Here is a 20,693-nt window from a genome sequence, read left to right as displayed (position 1 = left end):
ATTTTCTTGTATTCCTTAAATCTTTATAAAACAGAGTGCAGTTGGAGATTCATGTCCGAGAGAGATGCTGAGTGTTAAGACTGTAAGTAAGTAGAGGAAGTGGTAAGTTGTTTGGATTGAACTGGAAAGCGTCACAGGATTACATACAGGCACCTCCCGGCCCCACTGCGGTCGGGGAACTTCTTCCAGTCCACAGGGCAGCAGTACTCAATATCCATCCAATATCCATCCTTCCACTACATCCACCATCATCATTGTTTCCCGGATGGCAGGATACTGGCACCACGCTCTGACGTGGGGCTCGGCCATTCCAGTTATCCCAGCTCAATTCCCTGCAGGTCTGCTGCGAACTATTGACCGCGAAAATGAAAGTTTTTTTGGGAGTTGATGTTCCACGGTGCCGTGCGCAGGTGAATGCAAGCAAGAGCAGCGATCCAGAGATGGAGAGTGAATGAATCACGGTAAGTAGCATCGCTTGACTTGCCTGCGTTCCGGTCGTTCCATGCTTTTTCTCGACTCTCCCTCGCTGTCTGTCTCTCTCTCGATCTGGATTCCTCCCTGTCGATCCATCCCCATGCTTAGAGCCAAAACAACTAAGCCGATGGGGCTGGCTGGCCTTCGACTGCTGGCGGGCGAGACAGCATTCAAAGAGTGGACTACTTGTGGTAGCTCCGCAGCATCAGCCAAGAAAGTCTAGGTTGATGTTAGTTATTCACTCGTCTGCTGGTCTCTGAGTCTCATAGCTGTGGCGCCCCCCTCCTGCCGTTGCTGGGGTTATTTATATCCCCTCCCTTCCCCCCCCCTGATCGGATATGTTTGTCTTCCCACAATAAGTTGTGTTACCTCGCCATCTTCCTCAATTGCTCGAGACTAGCTCGTCCCTTCCGCTTCCTTCAGCTACCTCGACGCCATCATGAGGCTCAGTTGGCTCGAGGCTGCCGCCTTGACGGCTGCATCCGTCGTCAGCGCTGTATGTTTTGCCGCTTGTTTGGATGGATGACTGGGTGTGAAACTGACATTTGTGCTCGCTAGGATGAACTTGCCTTCGCTTCCCCCTTCTATCCTTCCCCTTGGGCCAATGGCCAGGGCGAGTGGGCGGATGCCTACAAGCGCGCAGTGGACATTGTTTCCCAGATGACTCTGGACGAGAAGGTCAATCTGACCACCGGAACTGGGTATGGGAGCGTAATTCATGCGGTCCGCATCGCCTGCTAACATATTCCAAGCTGGGAGCTGGAGAAGTGCGTCGGTCAAACTGGTGGTGTTCCAAGGTATGCACTGATTGAATGGGTTTCTACTAGAACGGTTAATTGACAATTGTGCCTAGACTCGACATCGGTGGAATGTGTCTTCAGGACAGTCCGCTCGGAGTCCGTGATTGTAAGTCTCGTTAGGAGCCGACATCAAACGTGTCTTATTAACAATGTGTCTTCCAGCGGACTACAATTCGGGATTCCCCGCTGGCGTCAACGTTGCTGCGACTTGGGACAGGAAGCTCGCCTATCTCCGTGGGCAGGCCATGGGTCAAGAATTTAGTGACAAGGGAGTTGATGTCCAGCTGGGGCCGGCCGCCGGGCCCCTGGGCAGAAGTCCCGATGGAGGTCGGAACTGGGAAGGGTTTTCGCCCGACCCAGCACTCACTGGTGTGCTCTTTGCCGAGACGATCAAGGGTATCCAAGATGCCGGGGTCATCGCCACAGCTAAGCACTACATTCTCAATGAGCAGGAACATTTCCGCCAAGTCTCGGAGGCTGCGGGCTACGGTTTCAACATCTCTGATACCATCAGCTCCAACATCGACGACAAAACCATTCATGAGATGTACCTCTGGCCCTTCGCGGATGCCGTGCGTGCCGGTGTGGGCGCCGTCATGTGCTCCTACAACCAGATTAACAACAGTTACGCCTGCCAGAACAGCTACACACTGAACAAGCTTCTGAAGTCGGAGCTCGGCTTTCAAGGATTTGTTATGTCGGACTGGGGTGCTCACCACAGTGGTGTCGGCTCTGCTTTGGCCGGGTTGGATATGTCTATGCCCGGTGACGTTTCTTTTGATTCTGCCACCAGTTTCTGGGGTACCAACCTGACTGTTGCCGTTCTCAATGGAACCGTCCCGCAGTGGCGTGTTGACGACATGGCCGTTCGTATCATGGCTGCCTACTACAAGGTTGGCCGTGATCGCTTGTACCAGCCGCCCAACTTCAGCTCCTGGACTCGGGACGAGTACGGCTTCAAGTACTACTACTCCCAGGAAGGCCCCTACGAGAAGGTCAATCAATATGTCAATGTGCAGCGCAACCACAGCGAAGTCATTCGCAAGGTGGGAGCCGACAGCACTGTCCTGTTGAAGAACAACAATGCTCTTCCTCTGACTGGAAAGGAGCGCAAGGTTGCTCTCATCGGCGAGGATGCTGGATCTAACGCCTACGGTGCCAACGGCTGCAGTGACCGCGGATGCGACAACGGGACGCTCGCCATGGCCTGGGGCAGTGGCACCGCAGAGTTCCCATACCTGGTCACTCCCGAGCAGGCCATTCAAGCCGAGGTGCTCAAGAACAAGGGCAGCACTTACACTATCACCGACAACTGGGCATTGAGCCAGGTGGAGGCCCTCGCTAAGACGGCTAGGTGAGCCCTTCCATTCATGATACTGGTCTGCCGTGACAATCCACTGACAAGTCGCTCGCAGTGTCTCCCTGGTCTTTGTGAATGCCGACTCGGGCGAAGGCTACATCTCGGTTGATGGCAACGAGGGTGACCGCAACAACCTCACCCTGTGGAAGAACGGGGACAATCTCATCAAGGCTACTGCCAGCAACTGCAACAACACCATTGTTGTCATCCACTCCGTTGGGGCTGTTCTGGTGGACGAATGGTATGACCACCCGAACGTCACTGCGATTCTCTGGGCTGGCTTGCCTGGCCAGGAGTCTGGCAATTCTCTTGCCGATGTCCTCTACGGCCGCGTCAACCCTGGCGGTAAGACGCCCTTCACCTGGGGCAAGACGAGAGCGTCTTACGGGGACTACCTGGTTCGGGAGCCCAACAACGGCCACGGAGCCCCGCAGGATAACTTCTCGGAGGGTGTTTTCATCGACTACCGCGGCTTTGACAAGCGCAATGAGACCCCGATCTACGAGTTCGGACACGGTCTGAGCTACACCACCTTCAACTATTCGGGCCTGCAGGTGGAGGTTCTCAACACGTCTTCCAGCACTCCGGTCGCTACCCAGACCAAGCCCGCACCCACTTTCGGCGAGATTGGCAACGCGTCGGACTACTTGTACCCTGAGGGATTGGACCGAATTACCGCGTTCATCTACCCCTGGCTCAACTCCACGGACCTCAAGGAGTCATCTGGTGACCCGGACTATGGGGTGGACACCGCCAAGTATATTCCCGCCGGCGCCACCAACAGCTCGGCCCAGCCTGTTCTGCCGGCTGGCGGTGGCTTCGGTGGTAACCCGCGTCTCTACGATGAGCTGATCCGTGTTTCGGTTACCGTCAAGAACACTGGTCGTGTCACTGGGGACGCCGTGCCTCAATTGGTAAGTTGCTCGTCCGGGGAGTTGGTAGATCGCGTACTAACATGAGACAGTATGTATCGCTTGGCGGACCTAATGAGCCCAAGGTGGTGCTGCGCCAGTTCGACCGCATCACGCTCCGGCCTTCGGAGGAGACGGTGTGGACGACTACTCTGACCCGTCGCGATCTGTCCAACTGGGATGTTGCGGCTCAGGACTGGGTTATTACTTCCTACCCGAAGAAGGTTCACGTGGGTAGCTCTTCGCGTCAGCTGCCGCTTCATGCGGCGCTGCCTAAGGTGCAATGAGCGGATGGGGATTGGGTGCGATGGGGATGATGCTGTATACTTCTTTCCAGTCGGGAGACTACGAATTGATGACTATGTTATTGTAAAGACGAGCGATCCAGGGATCCAGGTACAGGAGGGGTGTAGTGTAATGTAAGCGTAATGATCTGGGGTCGGGTGGCTGTGGCGGTGGAGGTGAAGCGGCGGGCGGGCGGAAGACAGCGACGTCATCCGACTTCCACCGGCACTTCGTCTCCCTTTGGTAACTTCCATCATTTCTCCGACCTCTGCCTGGTTTTCGTCTATCCATCCTGACGCCTCAATTCCCATCATCTTTCTTTGAATTTTGCTCCACGCTTGACTTTGAATTGATTGCCTCCAAAACAAGCCACCACAAGACAGCGCAGCCACTCAAACCATCGAAGCGGCCCGGACGGAAGAAAAAATCCATAACGACGATGCCAACCCCAGACAATCCACCCCCTTCCTCAGCCGGAGTAACAGCGACCACACGGACAACATCACGACCGCAGCAACCTCCGATCACCTTTCTCCTCGTCTATCCGCTCACCCTCCTCGTGGGCTCCCTCTTCTCCGTCCTCTCCCCGACCGCCTACGGCACTCGCGCCAGCAGCAGCAGCAGCAGTCCGCTCCAGAACCATCCCTCCCCCCTCGCGCCAACCATCGCCTCCGACCTTCACTTCACCTTTCCGCCCGCCAAACCGGTGAATTACTTTGCGCGCAAGGACAATCTCTTTAATCTATACTTTGTGAAAGTCGGCTGGCTCTGGACGACCCTGGCGTTTGTGTTACTTTTGCTCACGCAGCCGGCCTACACGGGTGGTCGTCACAGCAGCCGCAGCAGCAGCGTTGGTGTATCTGGAGCCGCCACCCACCGCTCCCGCCGCACTACCCAAGCCATCATCCGATATGCGCTGGCCACAACGGTGTGGTACTTCACGACGCAGTGGTTCTTCGGGCCGGCGATCATCGACCGCAGCTTTGTGTTGACGGGGGGGAAGTGCGAGCGGGCGGTGCCGCAGGCGGAGGACCCGTATACCACCACGGATTTGGGCACGTTGGCGACGGCGGTGGCGTGTAAGAGTGCGGGTGGGGCGTGGCGCGGCGGGCATGATGTGAGTGGGCATGTGTTTTTGTTGGTATTGATGACTTCGTTGGTTGGGTTTGAGGTTTGGGGCGGGCAATGTGGGGGGGATGGTGGGTTGGGGAAGAAGGAGGATGTGGTGGTGGAGGGGGAGAGGGAGAGGGAGAAAGAGAAGCAGAAGGGTCTGGAGGGTGCTGAGGCTGAAAGTGCTGAGGATGATGGGCTGGGGGTGTGGTCGGTACGGTTGGCGTCGATGGTGATGGGGTTGGGGATGTGGATGTTGTTGATGACGGCTATTTGGTTCCATACGTGGTTTGAGAAGGTCTGTCCCCGTTTCTGTGCTTTTCTGTTCTCTTCGAGGTGGACATGGTTCCTGGCTAATAAGTCTTTACAGTTGACGGGGTTGATGATTGCACTGGCCACGGTTTATACGATCTATCTTCTGCCGCGAAGGGTGGCTTCGTGGCGGGAGATTGTGGGGTTACCTGGGGTTTAGATGTGGGTTATGACTTGGGATGGCGTTGATCTTGACATTGATTGCATTGATAGTGAGTTTTGTGAGGGGAGGGGCGTCCATGTTGCTCCCATATCGGGTTTGCATGTAGATCCATTGTAAAATACAGTTTGTCTGTCTGCTTCCAATTTGGTTTCGAGTGACGACAGTCAAGCGACCGGTTCAGGTCCCAAGTAGCCGCGACAGAATGCTGCTGGGAAGTCAACACCTCATGCTCAGTCACCATCTCCGGGGCATCAAGAAACTCACCTCCCGGAATCAACGCCGCCGCATACATCACGCGCGTTATGGGCTGCAACTCCTCGGGCGTGGCATCTTCCCCCTCCGACCGCCAGATATACGGCTCCCAGCCCTTTACGATCTGGTCCGCGTAGCTCCTGAACTCCACCGCCAGCTCTTTATCTGTCGCGTGCTCCGCCACACACCGGAGCCCCAAACAAGTCCCGAACTCCCGGAACGCCAGCCGCGAGCGAGTCTCGCGATCGAAGTAGTGTTTCTGGTGGAAGAGCTCGTCTATCCCCCACATCAGCGCAACTGACACGAAACCACAATCCAAGGTCCAGGGAGCACCTACCAACGCGTTCCACACAATCCCCCATCATCCTGACTGCCCAGTCTTCCTGGTGGTGTCGATCCAGCACCCAATGCGCCGTCCACATCGCCATCCCCAGGTCCAATGGATCCCGCGACACGAACCCCGTTCGACCCGCTTGTGCGGTTTTCCGGCGGATGATGCGCCGGTAATCTTCAATCTCCTCCTGAAGAACCTTCTTCCCTTCTGGTGTCTTTCTTCCATCCCCAGTCTCCCCCCCATGCAGTCTAAACCACCCATCCGTCTCCTGCAGTAAAGTGAACACCACCAACCCATCCAACGGATCCAAATTCCCCTCCGAACCCACCAACACTTTTGACAGAGTGGTATCCATCTTCCACACCATCCGCAACCCCCCCGGACTGCGCGGGTCGTGGATCACAAAATGCGGATGGATGGCAGCCGCCAACTCCACCGCCAGATCATTGTAGTGTTTCTCCCCGCTGGCGAGGGCGGTCCGGTTCAGCGCAAACATCCACAGCGTGAGGTAGTGGTGGTATTGGCCGTCGCTGTCGGGGCCCGTCGCGGACTGTTTGCCGATGCGGAGCCCGCCTGCTACCGGGTGCGTCGGGGGCGTAGCGTTGGGTAAGGGGGTGTAGGGGGCGTCGCGGGTGGTGCCCAGCGTGCGGTGGGTGGATTCTATGAGGGACTGGGCGAGTAAGAGGTAGTAGTCGTGGTGTTGGTGGCTACTGCTGCTGCTGCTGCGGCTGCGGCTGCGGGATGCTTGGCTGGAGGTGCGTTGGTGTTCCCGGTGCAGAGTCAGGAAGTTCAAGACTCCAAAGGCATCCGTCCAGAGGTAGCGGCCCCGGTGGCCGCCAGATTGCGCTGGAGGGGTCCAGTTCCTGGGGTTGGAGATGTTGGTTATTGGCCCGTATAGGGATTCTTGGGCGCGGATGAAGGATTGGAGGGCTGTTGGGGATGTCATTTGTGCTTTGGACGAGGATGTAGTGTAGATCGTGTGTGGATTGATTAATGGTTCGAGTTACTGTAGCTGTTGGCTACTCTACTATCCATTTACTTTCCTTCTAGTCGACGTCGACCGTGGCTGTCATGATGACCCGTAGTGAAGTCATCGCCACACGAACCCTAACCACCACACCTCGTATATATCATACAATCTCAACTCACAACCCACACCACACCAAGCTATCTCCCCCCAGCAAACACACATCATCATGGGCTGAGACAACCACCACTGATTGAAAGTATTCATGAGTAGATTCTGGCGACGAATACGACCCCCCAAAATGTCGCAATTCCAAGACCTCTTCACCGCAGCCGCACAGCCTCTGCCCCCCATCGCCTCCCCCAACTTCGGCGCCCAGTTCGACTCCTTTGGCGACTACCAGGTCGTCCTGCTCGGCGACGGCACGCACGGCACCTCCGAGTTCTACGCCGCCCGCGCCGAGATCACCAAACACCTCGTCACCCACCACGGCTTCAACATCGTCGCCGTGGAAGCCGACTACCCCGACGCCGAGTCCATCGACCGCTACGTGCGCCAGCGTCCGGGCCCCCAGGCGCGCATCCGCCCCGACAGCCCCGACGACAACGACCAGCAGCAGCCCTTCAAACGGTTTCCCACCTGGATGTGGCGCAACCGCGAGACCCAAAGCCTGGTCGAATGGATGCGCGACCGCAACGCCACCCTCTCCGACCCCGACCAAAAAGTCGGCTTCTACGGCCTCGATCTGTACAGCATGGGCGCCTCCATCAAGGCCGTCACCGACTACCTCGACCGCGTCGACCCGCCCGCCGGCAAGAAGGCCCGCCAGCGCTACGGCTGCCTGCAGCCGTGGGTCGAGGATCCCACCGCCTACGGACTGGCCGCGCTGCGTGGCATGGCCGACTGCGAGAAAGGCGTGGTGCAGATGCTGCGGGACCTGCTGGCCCGCCGGCTGGAGTACGCGGAGACCGATGTCCACGACGGCGAGGAGTCCCACAGCAGCCAGCAGAACGCCTATTTGGTGCGCGACGCCGAGCGCTACTACAAGGCCATGTATTACAGCTCCGCCTCCTCGTGGACCCTGCGCGACACCCATATGGTCGACACGCTGCGTCGCGTCCTGAAAAGCCGTCCCGTCGGCAGCAAGGCCCTCGTCTGGGCCCACAACTCCCACTGCGGCGATGCGCGCTTCACCAGTATGGGCACGCGCCGCAAGGAAGTCAACATCGGCCAGCTGTGTCGCGAGCGTTTCGGCCGCGACAACGTCGCCATTCTGGGCTGCGGCACCCACACCGGCACCGTCGCCGCCGCCCACGAGTGGGACGAGGATATGGAGGTTATGGCCGTGCGGCCCTCCCGCCCGGACAGCTGGGAGTGGGTGGCCCACAACACGGGGGTCCCGCGCTTCGTGTGGGATTTCAGGGAGGATCGCATCGCCCCGGACTTCAAAGCCGCCCTGGCCGAAGAGAGCCAGCGGCTCGAGCGGTTCATCGGCGTCATCTATCGGCCGGACACGGAGCGCATGTCGCATTACTCGCAGGCGGATCTGCAGCAGCAGTTCGACGCGTATGTCTGGTTCGATGAGACGGAGGCGGTGAAACCATTGGAGACGGTGCAGCCCAAGACGGTCATGGGCATGGAGGAAACATATCCGTTTGGATTGTAGTTGCTGATGGACTGGGGTGTAGTTGTGATCAACTTATCAACTTATCAGACTGAGCATAACTGAACTAAGTTGTGAATTCGACCGGCATAATTAGTCACGGGAAATGCATAAACACGTGACAACTTATCTAAGCTTTGACGTCAGCTCACCGCCTGCCGCGGGTTTGTTTATTCGCCTCCAGTTTACCCCATGCCTCCCATTTCTCCTCCTGTCGTCACCCTCTTGCATGGCATTTGGTGTGAAGTGCAATCGCCTCCCCTGTTGTCCCGATCTTTCATCGATCTCCATCCCTCGTCATTGTGTATATACTAACCATGGCGGTCCGACGGTCCGCCCGCCTGCGCAATCGCGAGGCCTCCTTGTCCGAGGTAAGGCATTCGCCCCGAGCATCCCACCCCAACCTGCAATCCGAAGGGAGGGGGATGTGAGGAATGTGTGCTCTTTGTACTTTAATGCTCAGGCACTGATGGGAGGGACCCGCTTAGGAACCGCAACCGCAACCCCCAGCTGGCCCCGCCGAGCACCACAGTCACGTCAACACAGATCACGTCAACCATCGGCATGACGACCAGCCCAGTGAGAAACCAAACACCAGAAGAAACACGCGCAGCAAGAAGAAATCCCAACCCACTAAGGAACCCACCAACCTGCCCCCTGTGATTGAACGTGAGGAGACTGCCGTGAATACTCTCACTGAACTCAACCCTGCACCCCAACCACCAGTCGCAGCAGAGCAATCTGCGTCTACTAGCGAAACTAGTAAAACACCGTCTGCGCCGGCTAACGAAGCACCCGAAACTGCATCCAAGGAAATCGAAGTCGAAACTACGCGTCTCGCAGCCGAAAAGGCTGAACAAACAAGAAAGCGATCCATCAGTGCCGCGTTTGACAAGGCCGAGTCGACATTCAAGAAAATGAAGACTGCCGCGTTCACCAAGAGCGGTACCACTCCTAAGAAGGGTGCTGGTGACGCGTCCGACAAGACTGGGGCCTCGCCCAAGAAGACTCCCAGTGCCGCCCCCGCGCGGGCTGAAGCGACGCCCAAGAGAATCACCGCCCATTTGGCCTCGCCAACCAAGGGCACCCCTTCCCGAATCCCTAGCATTGCCACTCCGCTGAAGGCGACCCCCGCAGCGGCACAACCTGCCGGTGCAAAGACCCCGTCGACTGTGATGGCGCGTCCTTCTCATCAGGATATGCATCCGAGCAAGGTCCACCAGAGCACGACGAAGCAACCTGACTCGGGCTTGGTTCTGGGCTTCAACCCCGTCAAGAAAGACGCCGAGGGCAACGTCGTCAAAGAGACTGCCACCGAGAGCACCCCGACCAAGACTAGAGAGTCCCCTGCTTCGACTTACTATGGCACTCCTGCGTTTGAGTTCAAGTTTGCCAGTCCGCAGCTGAGCGACGAGGCCAAGAAGCTCATGGAGACCGTGCGCAAGGACGCGGCGAGGATCAAGGCCCAGATGGTCCTTGACCAGGCATGCAACCCGCAGAACAAGCCTGAGCCCGCGGAGAGAAAGATCGTGCAGCCCAAGGGGAAGACCGACCGTTTCACCGAGGCCCATTTGGCCGAGTTCAAGAAGATGGACTCCATCGCCAACCATCCCTCGGCCTTCCGGACCGCTCCGGGTCGCTTCCAGCCGGTCAGTGAGAAGAAAACTCTGAAGCGAACCAACTCCAAGGCCGGATTGGATGACACCCACAGCAAGTCGCCCTCGCCTTCCAAGACGTTCATCGCGCGACCTTCTCCTGCTCCGGCTGCTGCCTCTGCTAAGCGCGTCAAGCACAACCCTGCCGATGACACCTCTACCAGTCGTCTCCCTCTGTTCAACAGCCCGAAACCGACAGTGCCGCGTCCCAAACACTCTTTCCGCAAGTCGTTGATGACGCCGACCCGGGCCTCGGCGGCGCGTGCGTCGACCGTGAGACCTGCGCGCACTTCCATGATCCCGTCGCTGGTTCGGTCGCCAGCTCCCACTCAGCCGGAGGTTCCACGCACCCCCCAGACCGATTTCAACCCTCGGTTGAAGAGCAACCTGCCCACCTTTGGCCAGCTGAAATCGATCCTCCGCCAACCCCACCAGCTTTTCTCCAAAGACCCTTCCAAGATCGCCGCCGGCACGCATGTGGCAGCGCCCGATTTCACTTCGAACATGCTCCTCGGCTCCTCCCGGGACGCAACCGAGGAACCCTCGCACACTCCCTCTCCCAAGAAACGCGTGGAGTTTACTCCTTGCGTGAAGGGCTTACAGGAGGAAACGGTCTTCTCGCCGTCCCCTTCGAAGCTTCCCCCTGCAAGCGCCTCTCGCGTGGTTTCCGACATTGTTTATCCCACCCTCCCGACGCTGACTCCGGAGCACGCCCGCAGCCCGAGCAAGACGGCCAGTGCCAGTCAGGACAGCGCCGCCACTACCCCTACTATCCGCCAAGTCCGCCCTTCTGATGCTACGCCCCTGCCGGAAATTGCCGGCGTGCCCCACGGGATCGGCCATAAGAAGCGCAACCGTCCGACTGTCGAGGCGGAGAAGACTGATTCTACTTCCATGCCCGACATTGCAGGTGTGCCTCACGGGATTGGCCATAAGAAGCGCAACCGCACGGCTGTCGAGGCGGAGGAGACCGATGCGGAGAACGTGCCCCCGGCGGAGAAGGCGGGTTTGCGCAGCGCCAAGCGCATGAAAATGAGCTCGCCCTCGCCGTTCAAGAAGACAGGTCGTGCTTCGACGCTCTTTGCCAAGGCGACGGGCACTCCCAGTGTTACCCAAGGCCCAGCCTCGAGCGCCGCCACCCCGAGTCCCCTCAAACCCCGGTCCCACACTCCTCTCCGCTCGGCGACCAGACCCTCGGCCGGACACCTCAGCACCAGCACCACTCCGGGCAGTGCCCGCCCTCGCAGCCGGGGGGTACTGACTATGAGCCGTCTGCACTTGCTGTCTCAGCCCAAGAACCGTTTTTCGTAGGGTGCTCGCGCGTTGCCCTGCATGACTTGGATGTCTGTGTGCCGACCGAGCTCGGATTTGCGATTTCTTCGCCGGTTCTCATTTTAACCTTTAACCATCTTCTATCCTTAGGTAGTTTTAGGAAGTGGGTTTTTGAGATGAGCGGAAGGTTGCATGAGGTAGTCCCTGGTCCATTGTTTATTGATTCTTCTTGTCGCGTGGCCAGGGTTGCTTTGTAGCGTGTTTGTCATCTGGTGTTTATGATTCGAACTTGTCAGGGCGCTTGGGGTTTGAACTGCATCAGGCATGCTGTACTGGCGTGGTGTATGGTGTTTCTTTCAGCGGTGTTTGGGATGGATTGGTTCTGTTTGATTAGGTTGTTGATCTTGTTGATTTTCGTCACGATCATGAATCGATTGTTTCTTTCGTAGCGTGTCTTTGAGTAACTACTGAAATCTCCAGCACGGCCCCTACGGGTCGAGTATCTGGCACAGAGATTCGCAGAGTATCAATCCTGACAACCATTCTTGAAGAAGTAAGTCGGACTAGGCGAGATGTGCTGAATGACCATTTGACTTCCTGTAAGTTCCCAGCATGACGGCGTGTTATCGGTGTTCTTCAGAATGAATCACATAATATGAGCGAGCCTTTTGGTACGATTGCCTGGTAAGACCTGCATACAGAGATTTGATGTTTTGGTGAGTTTTCAGTAGTAGATTGTGGTTAGTTTAATTGCCTTGAACCAGACAAAAAAAATGAGAGTATTGACTGACTGCAACAGCGGCAGTGAGGTGCAACTGCCGAATCACACGAGGTAAGCCAGGCTTACTTCCGATGAACTATGCTTTGGGGGGGAGATACATGCACTACGAGATATTCCACAGACACCCTTCACCCGTACCGTCCGGTTACTCCCAGGTGCTATGCCTCTCAAAGTCCTCTATTCTATCAGACCTACACAGCGGGCATCATCGTCAGAACTGCTACTGCACCCAGCACCTAGATCCATTGCACTGGTGAACCACCATTCTGGATCCCTTGCTTCAGTCCACAGTACGTACTCCACTGGCTTACTAGAGAATGCAACTGACTTGGTTAACTGCCACTGAGAACTTGTATACTTACGTTAGCATGCACATCACACACATTAGAACACCAGTATAGGTAGGAAGTTGTCGATTCTACTCTGTCTGTCTTGGCTTGCTACTAAATTAACCAAGTTAACCTCATTCTTTTGTGTGGTATCCAGGTACAAACTCCCTTGAGTTTACTTAGCTTCCTCGTTCCTGTTCCTTTCCTGTTCCTGTCTCTGTTCCTGTCTCTGTTCCTGTTCCCACGGATGCGCAACCATGGTCATGGTCATGGACTGGGACTTCTCCGTACCTCTAGTCAAGGTTGGGGCGGAAGGGCACGCACCGTCGCCACCCACCTTCCGCGGGCTCCACTTCACCGGCCCTTCCGGACCTTGTTTGATTTACTGTAGGTAGGTTAGTGTCGTGGCACTTGGCCGTGTATCCACTATCGACTGTTTACTATTTACTGTTTAGTGTTCCAGCTTCCAGAGCGGAGGAGCCTGACGTATGTCTATGCTCATGCTGTTGACTCGCACCACTACCACCAAGTTAATCTAAACCAAACTGGGTATCTTTAAGATGCACACAGTACACAGTACACAGTACACAGTAACAAACCCCCCAAAATCAGTATGTGCATAATTAGGAACCCGCTATTATAAACACTCCCAGGAACCAGCAGCGGCCATAAACATCGTGACTCATACAATCATGACATGTAACCTCATAACCACCCCCCAACCACAAGAAGAAAACTAGTAACTCTCCGGTGGCTTCCCCCAGTTCCCCGTAAAGTCCACCGGGCTGAGCTCCCGCTCCTCACCCGTGGTCGACAGAAACGAGTTGTTCGTCTGCGTCTCGCCGCTCCACGAATGCGAGACGTCCGAGTGGCCCGTGTGCGGGCCGCGGGCGCTGATACTGGTGCTGCGCGTCGTCGTGCACGTCGCGTGCTCGAACATCGCAATGGAGACGTCCTCGCTGTCCATCCAGGGGTGCGAGCGGCGGCGGGTCGCGATGGGTGCGTGGGTGCCCGGGTGTGTCACGTCCGAGGTCACGCGCGTGGCATCCACAAAATCCGGGAAGTCGAGGCGGCCGGTGGTGGTGGTGGTGGTTGTTGTTGTTGTGGTGGGGGTGTTGGTTGTTATCGTTGGGTGGTGAGGGTGGTAGTGGTAGTGGTGGTGCTCGTCGGGGACTGCCGTCGGCGGTGGTGGGGGACTGCTGACGGCGATGGCCGAGTCGCATTTCCAGACGTGGTGGCCGCGCACGAGAAGGACCAGTTTGCCGAGGACGGCGAATTCGAGCTTGAGCTTGACGCTGTAGATGACGCCCTTGATCATCGTCTCCATGATGTAGAGGTCGCGGTATTCGATGACCAGCAACCCCAGATCCAGGAAGATGATAATGAGATTGATCGCCACGAGCTGGTACATGATTTTGCGCTTGCCGCGGTCGGGGTCGAGGCGCAGCATGCGCACCGTCTCCCAGATGTAGAGCGCCGACAGGATAAACTCCTGCAGGCAGAAACAGGTCATCTGGATCTTCTCCATGATGTTGTAGCCGGCAATGAAGGGGGCTTTCGAGGGCGCGAGGTTGGAGCCATACGTGAGCACCGTGGTCGGCAGGTGCAGGAGGATGGCGTCGATGATGATCATGTACCGGACTTGGCGGAGGATGCGTGGACTGGGCAGGACGAGGTGCAGCCGCGAGTACAGCACCACGGACTGCCCGGTCACCATGGTGTACCAGCCGACGGTGATCAATGTCACCGACAGGGCGGCCGGGGCGAGTTCGAAGTATTTGAGGAGGAAGCCGGTAGAATAAGGAATAAGGCCCAGAGAGGAGACCAACAGGGACCAGAAGTACGGGCCCCGGAATTGGGCAAAGGTCACAAAGACGAGGATGACCAGCTCCACGGCGTTGTACCAACTGATGGCCGCTAGTGTTGCAATGGCGATGCGGATGGCGGTACTCGAACCGGTGTAGCCCCCGACGACGCCATTGCCGGGGGATGTGGTAGGGCTGGTGATCATGGTTTCATCGTTGTGTTGCGATAGTTCTGTGAGGGGAGGAGAACTTGGTGACAGGAATTAGTGACTCAGATGCAAGAGAAAGGGTTGGGTGTTGGGTAGTTGGGTAGGTAGTTGATGCAGGTAAATGGAGCTAAGTATGCGGTAGAGCGGATGAGGTATAGGGAGAAGCGGAGGAGCGGAGAGGAGAAGGAAGAGAGGAGAGGAGAGGAAGGGAAAGGAGAGGAGAGGGGAATAGGAAGCGAGAAGAGTGAGAAAAAGAAGAGAGTGAGTAAGAAGAGAGAGAAATCGAGGGAAGGACAGTGAGCGAGTCACGAGAGGGCGTGAGAGAGAGTGAGAATCTGCAGTGTTGCAGTAGTCGACAAACAAACGCGGGGAAAAGAGGATGACAGCTCCACTCGATCCATCATCACCTGATATTACGGAGTGGTTCATGTCTGTGTCTGTCTGACTGATACCAATTTCTCATCTATACTGTACGTACACAGGCTACTGTGAGTGCTCCTTATTCAATACTGATATCATCCTCCTCTTCCTCCCCCCACAATAACCTCCCGATCGCCCTCATCCCCTGCGTCAACACGTGGAGCTGGAAATGTCATGATTTGGAGACGTAACTTGAAAAGTTATTAATAGTACTCGTACTAGCACTCCGTAATGCAAATTCCATCTCATCATTCCCGGCCCCTTTAGCACAGCCCATCTGCTGGCTGGCTGGCTGGCTGAGGCTGTAGCAATACTCCGTAGTGATCGGCAGCTTATTGACTCCGCTCCCCATCCAAGAAGTGAAGTCATAACGTAAGACACCTTGAGATCTGAAACACCCATGACATAATGTACATACATACACAAAGAATAAACACCACCCATCACACAACACCCAGCAACGCCATCCATAGATCCATGCAACGATAACACCCATAAGCTTACTCCAACCCCAAACCCCTCATTCGAAAGTCTTTTTGTAAATCCCCACAGCCTCCTCCAAACCCAGAAAAACCTACTGATCCTCGCCTCCCGTCATCTCCATCACCCTCTTCACCTCCCCTCGACACTCAGGCATAGCCCCGCGGATCTCCCGCGCCAACACATCCCGAAACGACCGGAACGCCTCCTTCTTGCCTTTGAGGTCCTGATTGCCGCGCTGCACCAGCTCGACGAACTCGCGCGTGTAGATGTCCGGATTGCGCGCTGCGTCCACGTAATCGATAATCTCCGGTGGGAGTTGCACGCTGCCCAGCGCTGGGTCCTGCGGGTTGGTGGTCGGGGCCACGGAGGTGGCGTCCGGGTTCGAGGCCGCAGTGTGGGCTTGAAGGGTTTGGAGGGAGAGAGTGAGGTTTTTGCTGTTTCAGTCGAGGATCAGTCTTTCGTTTTGTTTAGGAGATAATGTGGCGGTGAGGGCTCTGGAAAGATTGGGAGGCATCGCATCGCATACATCTTCCGGACTAGCTCCTGTTGGGTCTCCGGACCGAGGTAGCCGTGGACGGCGGATTGGATCTCAAAGAGATGCTGGATGACTTCTTTCAGGTCGTCTAGAGGTTCCTTGTTAGTATGAGTCATATTTCGAGCTCCACGGGGAGCAGGGAACGTACGGTCGACCGTGGTGAGGGTGATTGGGGCCATGACGATGGGAATAATGATAAGAATGGTGGTGCGGAGAAAGAAACCAAAGACAACGGAGTAGAGGAGAAGGCGGAGTCGGAGGCGCTCACCGCTCTGGGGATTACTGTACAGACATGTCACCTTTTGGGTTCAACAACGGTCTACACAGTACCGTACAGTACAGTAACTACATGAACATCACATTTATGACCATGCAACAAGTCTATCCACCCATCAATACAATTATAGCTCACACGCTCACATCGCTCACAACACGCTCTAAACATATATGTATACCAAACTATACCTCCTTCGTCCGTACACTAGTAGGAGTCACCCGGGGCAATTCAATCTCCGTCTCCATCTCTAAGCCGGATAGACTGGGGAACCGTCGACTGAAGCTCGCCTCCCAGTCCTCACCACTCGCACTGGCAGGCGTCGCCGCCACCGTGGGACTCCGGTCCTGGCTGCCCGATTGCCCTTCCATTCCCGTGGGCACGCGCAGGCTCTTGGGTTTGGGAGGTAGTGCCGGACGTGCGCCGGAGGACGATCCCGGGCGTCCGGTGGCCGTAGCCGGTTTCCCAAGGCTGGTCGGCAGCTCCGATGGCGCGCTCCCGCGCGTCGACCGAATCTCCGAAGGCTTTGCCGGCAAAGCCGCCGCCGTCTCATCCGTGTACCGTCCGTAGCCCGTCGCCGTCTTGGGGGGCGGGGGAGCCCGGGTGGACTCGCCCAGGAGAGACTGCACCTTGTTCTGGATCGCCTGCGATCGTGGCCCGTCGCGCCAACCCCCTGCAGCACCAGGCTGTCCCCCCTCAGCCACCCGCTTACGATATTCTGCGGCCGCCATGGCGACTCGCTTCTCCTCCTGGGAGAGCCGGCGCCGCTCCAGCTCCCGCCGCATTTCCGGCGAGATGTCCTCGTTGCCGTCCATATCGATGAGCTCGCTGGCAGGCTCGGAGCTAAGATCAGCACTCGAGAGCATCATGGGAGGCTTGCTGGGGGCTTCTTCGGTCACCGGCGACTGCACTTTGCTCTCCGAGGTGCTATGCTCGAACCGTCGGAAGGCGTCCCCGAACCGCCCCCCGAACATCTTGGTGCCGGAGAGGGACAAAGTCGACAGGCTAGACCGTTTACTGTGCTTAGCCGTGCCGCTGTACCTCTTCTCGCGCTTCTTGTTGGTTTCCTCTTCCCGTGCGCGGAGAAAGTCTACGTCCGAAGAGATGTTGGCTCGTGAGTCTACCTCGGTCCGCGCGTGCTGCAAGGGAGCCCCGCCCTCGTAATAGGGCGACCGGGGTAGGTCCAGGGACGACCGCGCGCTCTCCGACCCACGGGGTAAGTCATATCGGGCCCCTGCATGGACGGACACCGGGCGGGAGCGACCGTTGGCCGAACGCGAGCGTCCTGCCGACTCTACCACCTCCAGATTACTGGGTCGACCGCCGTCAAGGGAGGGCCGCGGGGACGCTGACAAGTCCGAAATCCGATCGGACGACCCCCGAGGTTGGACCACCGCAGTCGCAGCAGGCGATGGAGCCTTTTTCTTGAGGTCGGACTCGGAAGGTTGCTTGTGACTGGACGGACGCCGCTGATGGTCGGTCGGGGGAAACTTGTAGATGGGCCGACTCGACGGCTTGTACTCAGACAACCCAGGGGTCCCTGGCGGCGAGGTCATTGTACCGGTCGACACCATCGTCGGTCGCTGGGGGGCAGGTTGGTACAGCGGCACCGAGGCGCGTCCCTCATCGCGCGGATTGTCGACGCGCTCGACGGGGGCGGAATGAGTGGACGTAGGTTGTGCGCGACGCTGGCTGGTCGATGACTCGGGCCCGGGCGACTGGTGCTTGGCAAAGGCATCGTCCGCCAGTGCATGGGTGAGGCGCCGCGCAAGATCATCATCCTCGGGACTCGAATCCGGCACGGCCGACTCGAAGTCGAACTTATCCCCCTTTTCGTGCAGGATCTGAAACTGATCTAACGAGGGGAAGCGATTGGAAAATTCATCCGTCGAGTTGCGAGGTGGCTGAGCATTGTCCAGTACGGAGAACGGATCCCCTGAGCCCCGAAACGGGGAGGGACTGGGCTTGGCCGAATGGTGTGGGGACTGCGTCGGTCTTGTCGGACGGCCGCGACGCATCGGCGCAATCTCAGGGATGATCTGGGTCTCCTGAACCGGCGGAGAGAAGACGGCACCAACCTGTGGCGCCTCAGTGGGGGAGGGTGGCAATTCCTGGTACCGACGGGCCTCCGATTTAGAGCGAGCCGCGTAGATCTGTACGATTTTGTTAGCATACCCGTATGACAGATGCTATCGCTACTTACATCACTAATCGGGACCTCCTTGCCCTGCATGTGACAGACCTCGCGCACCACTTCATATATATTTGGCCGCTTCTGCGGTGATTCCTTCAGCATCCAAGCTATCTCGAATTAGCACAATCGCCGATCCAACAGTCAGGCAACCTACCAATCAACATCTTCAATCGATCCGAGAAGACCGGGTAACTCGGGAACTTGTAACTCGCATTGAGGATGGCCATCTGGCCGACCTCTTCAAACGGGGTGGTATAATAACATAGCTTGTACAGCAGGACTCCCAGGGCCCAGATATCGCTCTTCTCGTCAATGGGTTGCTTCCGGTAGACATCGATCATTTCCGGGCTGCGATACTGCAGCGTGGTATGGCGCTGGACGTCGTCTTCGATCAACCGCCCCTCCGCCGCGGAGGTGGCGGCGGGGCGAGGGGGAGCAGCCGATCCAAAGTCGCACAGCTTGTACAGCGCGGCAGTACCCTGACGCGAGATGAGGACGTTCTCCACTTTCAGGTCGCGATGCAACAGCGGCGGCTTGAGGTAGTGCATGCAGGCAACGCCCTCCGCCACGTCGGAGAAGATCTTGATGATCTCGGGTTCGGTCAAGCGGTTCTGCAGCCGCGTGTTCATGAAGTCGATTAAACCTCCACCATCGCAGAATTCCATGAGCAGAAAGACCTCGTAGCCACCACCCTGCAGTTGTGACGCATGGGAGTCGATGTAGGTGACGATATGTCGATGACCCTTGAGTTTCTTCATAGTTTCAACTTCGGTGCGCATATTGGCCAGCGCGGACTTGTCCGGAACCGCCACGCGCTTGAGAACCGCCCGATCGGAGCCCTCGACCGGTTTGGGTAGGCGAACAACGTAGACATGGGCGAAACCTCCCTCAGAGAGGTATTTCTCGACCACGACGCGATGGCTGCCAACCTGGACCTTGGTGCCAGGCAAGAAGGTCCCTGCGGGCGCGGCAATGGCAGCTACCGGGTTGTAGGCGGGAACGGGCAGACGCGGCGCCGCATGACTTTGGTAAGAAGCAGGGTTCGGCTGATAGGAGGACATGTTGCGGGTGCGATCGGATCAGGGGGAGGGGGGCGGAGGAGGGGCCCTCACGGGGCTTGGCAATCGAACAGGCGGACAGAAAGATGTCTATAGCTGCTGCATAGGATGCGAATCTGGGACGCTATGAGAGGTTGGGTATATGGACCCGGTGTCAGTATCCAGAAGGATCGGAGGTGTTGACGATCGGTGAACAGCAAGGGATCTGAACCCGAGGAAGACGGGGAGAGGACAGTTGGCGCGGGGAAGGGGGACAGGGCTGTAGAGGAGTTTCCCAGGGCCAGAGAGTGAAAGATACCAGCCAATGAGTCAGAGAGTAGTGGAGAGAAGAACTAGAAGGCAGCAATAACAGCAGCAGCCAGCAGGATTGAGGGGGAGAGAGACGGAGAAGAATGGGGGGGAGTTGATGAATGACAGGGAGGTGGAGGTCGGAGTAGAGGGGATTGACCGCCTTGGTGACGGAGCGGGCAGAATGATTGATATCAACAACAGACGATTTGAGGATTGTTCCACAGGAAGGGAGATCTACTTATCAAGGTTGGAGGCCAGAAGAGCAAGCAGCAAAAGTGCCTGTTTTTGAGTATGTCGGGAAGTCGAGAGAGTTGAACGCCAGTTCAGTCCAGCATCCTCCCTCAGCTTTGCAGGCATTGCAGGCAGCCATCCCGTGATACCGAGCGGTGGCCGTCACTCACGGGGTCAGCCCGGCATGACAGTCAGGAACAGATGGTTATCCACTAGTTCCCTACCTCCTATAGTGCATCGCTGTTAAGTTTGACCTGCTCCTGACACCCGGGATGCCTGAATTGGGCCATCGAGTCCACTCCAGCCTGAGGCACATGTCACGTGTGGCTCGCAGAATGAGTCAGCAAATGACATTTGTCGCCGGCCAATCAAAGTTACCAGGTGACGGTTGCCCGACGGGAAGAAACCAAAACAAACAAAGTATGAGTATATCAAGATTTCAAGATATTCCATCATGGTAGCAGTAGATCATTCCTACCCGAATTTACCTCTCGGGCAGGAGTTTAGTCCGTGGGGGAGGTGCAA

The 20,693-nt window shown here is 57.2% G+C and overlaps 8 protein-coding genes across 8 annotated transcripts; 4 read left to right on the top strand and 4 right to left on the bottom strand.

Moving 5' to 3' along the window:
- The first annotated feature begins 1,189 nt into the window (after positions 1 to 1,189).
- On the top strand, positions 1,190 to 3,842 carry BP01DRAFT_358725 (beta-glucosidase). The gene is made up of 4 exons (XM_025575501.1): positions 1,190 to 1,271; positions 1,328 to 2,628; positions 2,690 to 3,548; positions 3,599 to 3,842. Exons 2-4 carry the CDS (start codon positions 1,424 to 1,426, stop codon positions 3,830 to 3,832), a joined length of 2,298 nt encoding a protein of 765 aa, XP_025429193.1. The 5' UTR covers positions 1,190 to 1,271; positions 1,328 to 1,423; the 3' UTR covers positions 3,833 to 3,842.
- Positions 3,843 to 4,087: 245 nt separating this feature from the next.
- On the top strand, positions 4,088 to 5,570 carry BP01DRAFT_393561 (putative inositol phospholipid biosynthesis protein Scs3). Its single transcript, XM_025578246.1, has 2 exons — positions 4,088 to 5,238; positions 5,311 to 5,570. Exons 1-2 carry the CDS (start codon positions 4,270 to 4,272, stop codon positions 5,410 to 5,412), a joined length of 1,071 nt encoding a protein of 356 aa, XP_025429192.1. The 5' UTR covers positions 4,088 to 4,269; the 3' UTR covers positions 5,413 to 5,570.
- Positions 5,496 to 6,947, bottom strand: BP01DRAFT_402882 (uncharacterized protein; the record flags this gene model as incomplete). The annotated part of the gene is made up of 3 exons (XM_025578659.1): positions 5,496 to 5,620; positions 5,680 to 5,943; positions 6,005 to 6,947. 3 exons carry the CDS (start codon positions 6,945 to 6,947, stop codon positions 5,580 to 5,582), a joined length of 1,248 nt encoding a protein of 415 aa, XP_025429191.1. The 3' UTR covers positions 5,496 to 5,579.
- A 322-nt stretch (positions 6,948 to 7,269) lies between these two features.
- On the top strand, positions 7,270 to 8,640 carry BP01DRAFT_393559 (putative erythromycin esterase; the record flags this gene model as incomplete). The annotated part of the gene is made up of 1 exon (XM_025578245.1): positions 7,270 to 8,640. One exon carries the CDS (start codon positions 7,270 to 7,272, stop codon positions 8,632 to 8,634), a length of 1,365 nt encoding a protein of 454 aa, XP_025429190.1. The 3' UTR covers positions 8,635 to 8,640.
- Positions 8,641 to 8,846: 206 nt separating this feature from the next.
- BP01DRAFT_417413 (uncharacterized protein) lies at positions 8,847 to 11,832 on the top strand. The gene is made up of 4 exons (XM_025579259.1): positions 8,847 to 9,002; positions 9,120 to 9,607; positions 9,737 to 11,349; positions 11,404 to 11,832. The coding sequence occupies exons 1-4, from the start codon at positions 8,949 to 8,951 to the stop codon at positions 11,595 to 11,597; spliced, it is 2,349 nt and encodes a 782-aa protein (XP_025429189.1). The 5' UTR covers positions 8,847 to 8,948; the 3' UTR covers positions 11,598 to 11,832.
- Positions 11,833 to 13,147: 1,315 nt separating this feature from the next.
- Positions 13,148 to 15,029, bottom strand: BP01DRAFT_358722 (uncharacterized protein). Its single transcript, XM_025575500.1, has one exon. It carries the CDS (start codon positions 14,677 to 14,679, stop codon positions 13,405 to 13,407), a length of 1,275 nt encoding a protein of 424 aa, XP_025429188.1. The 5' UTR covers positions 14,680 to 15,029; the 3' UTR covers positions 13,148 to 13,404.
- Positions 15,030 to 15,328: 299 nt separating this feature from the next.
- nut2 (mediator complex subunit NUT2) lies at positions 15,329 to 16,532 on the bottom strand. Its single transcript, XM_025573585.1, has 3 exons — positions 16,269 to 16,532; positions 16,112 to 16,208; positions 15,329 to 16,019 (listed from the first exon to the last, which is right to left on the bottom strand). Exons 1-3 carry the CDS (start codon positions 16,297 to 16,299, stop codon positions 15,677 to 15,679), a joined length of 471 nt encoding a protein of 156 aa, XP_025429187.1. The 5' UTR covers positions 16,300 to 16,532; the 3' UTR covers positions 15,329 to 15,676.
- On the bottom strand, positions 16,440 to 19,850 carry BP01DRAFT_105280 (putative serine/threonine protein kinase). Its single transcript, XM_025570275.1, has 3 exons — positions 18,743 to 19,850; positions 18,598 to 18,695; positions 16,440 to 18,547 (listed from the first exon to the last, which is right to left on the bottom strand). The coding sequence occupies exons 1-3, from the start codon at positions 19,647 to 19,649 to the stop codon at positions 16,580 to 16,582; spliced, it is 2,973 nt and encodes a 990-aa protein (XP_025429186.1). The 5' UTR covers positions 19,650 to 19,850; the 3' UTR covers positions 16,440 to 16,579.
- Between the last annotated feature and the right edge of the window lie 843 nt (positions 19,851 to 20,693).

This window comes from Aspergillus saccharolyticus, assembly GCF_003184585.1.
Source record: "Aspergillus saccharolyticus JOP 1030-1 unplaced genomic scaffold BP01scaffold_28, whole genome shotgun sequence".
Taxonomy (NCBI): domain Eukaryota; kingdom Fungi; phylum Ascomycota; class Eurotiomycetes; order Eurotiales; family Aspergillaceae; genus Aspergillus; species Aspergillus saccharolyticus.
The sequence above is the reverse complement of the archived record's forward strand: the minus strand, read 5'-3'. Positions and strand labels throughout refer to the sequence as shown.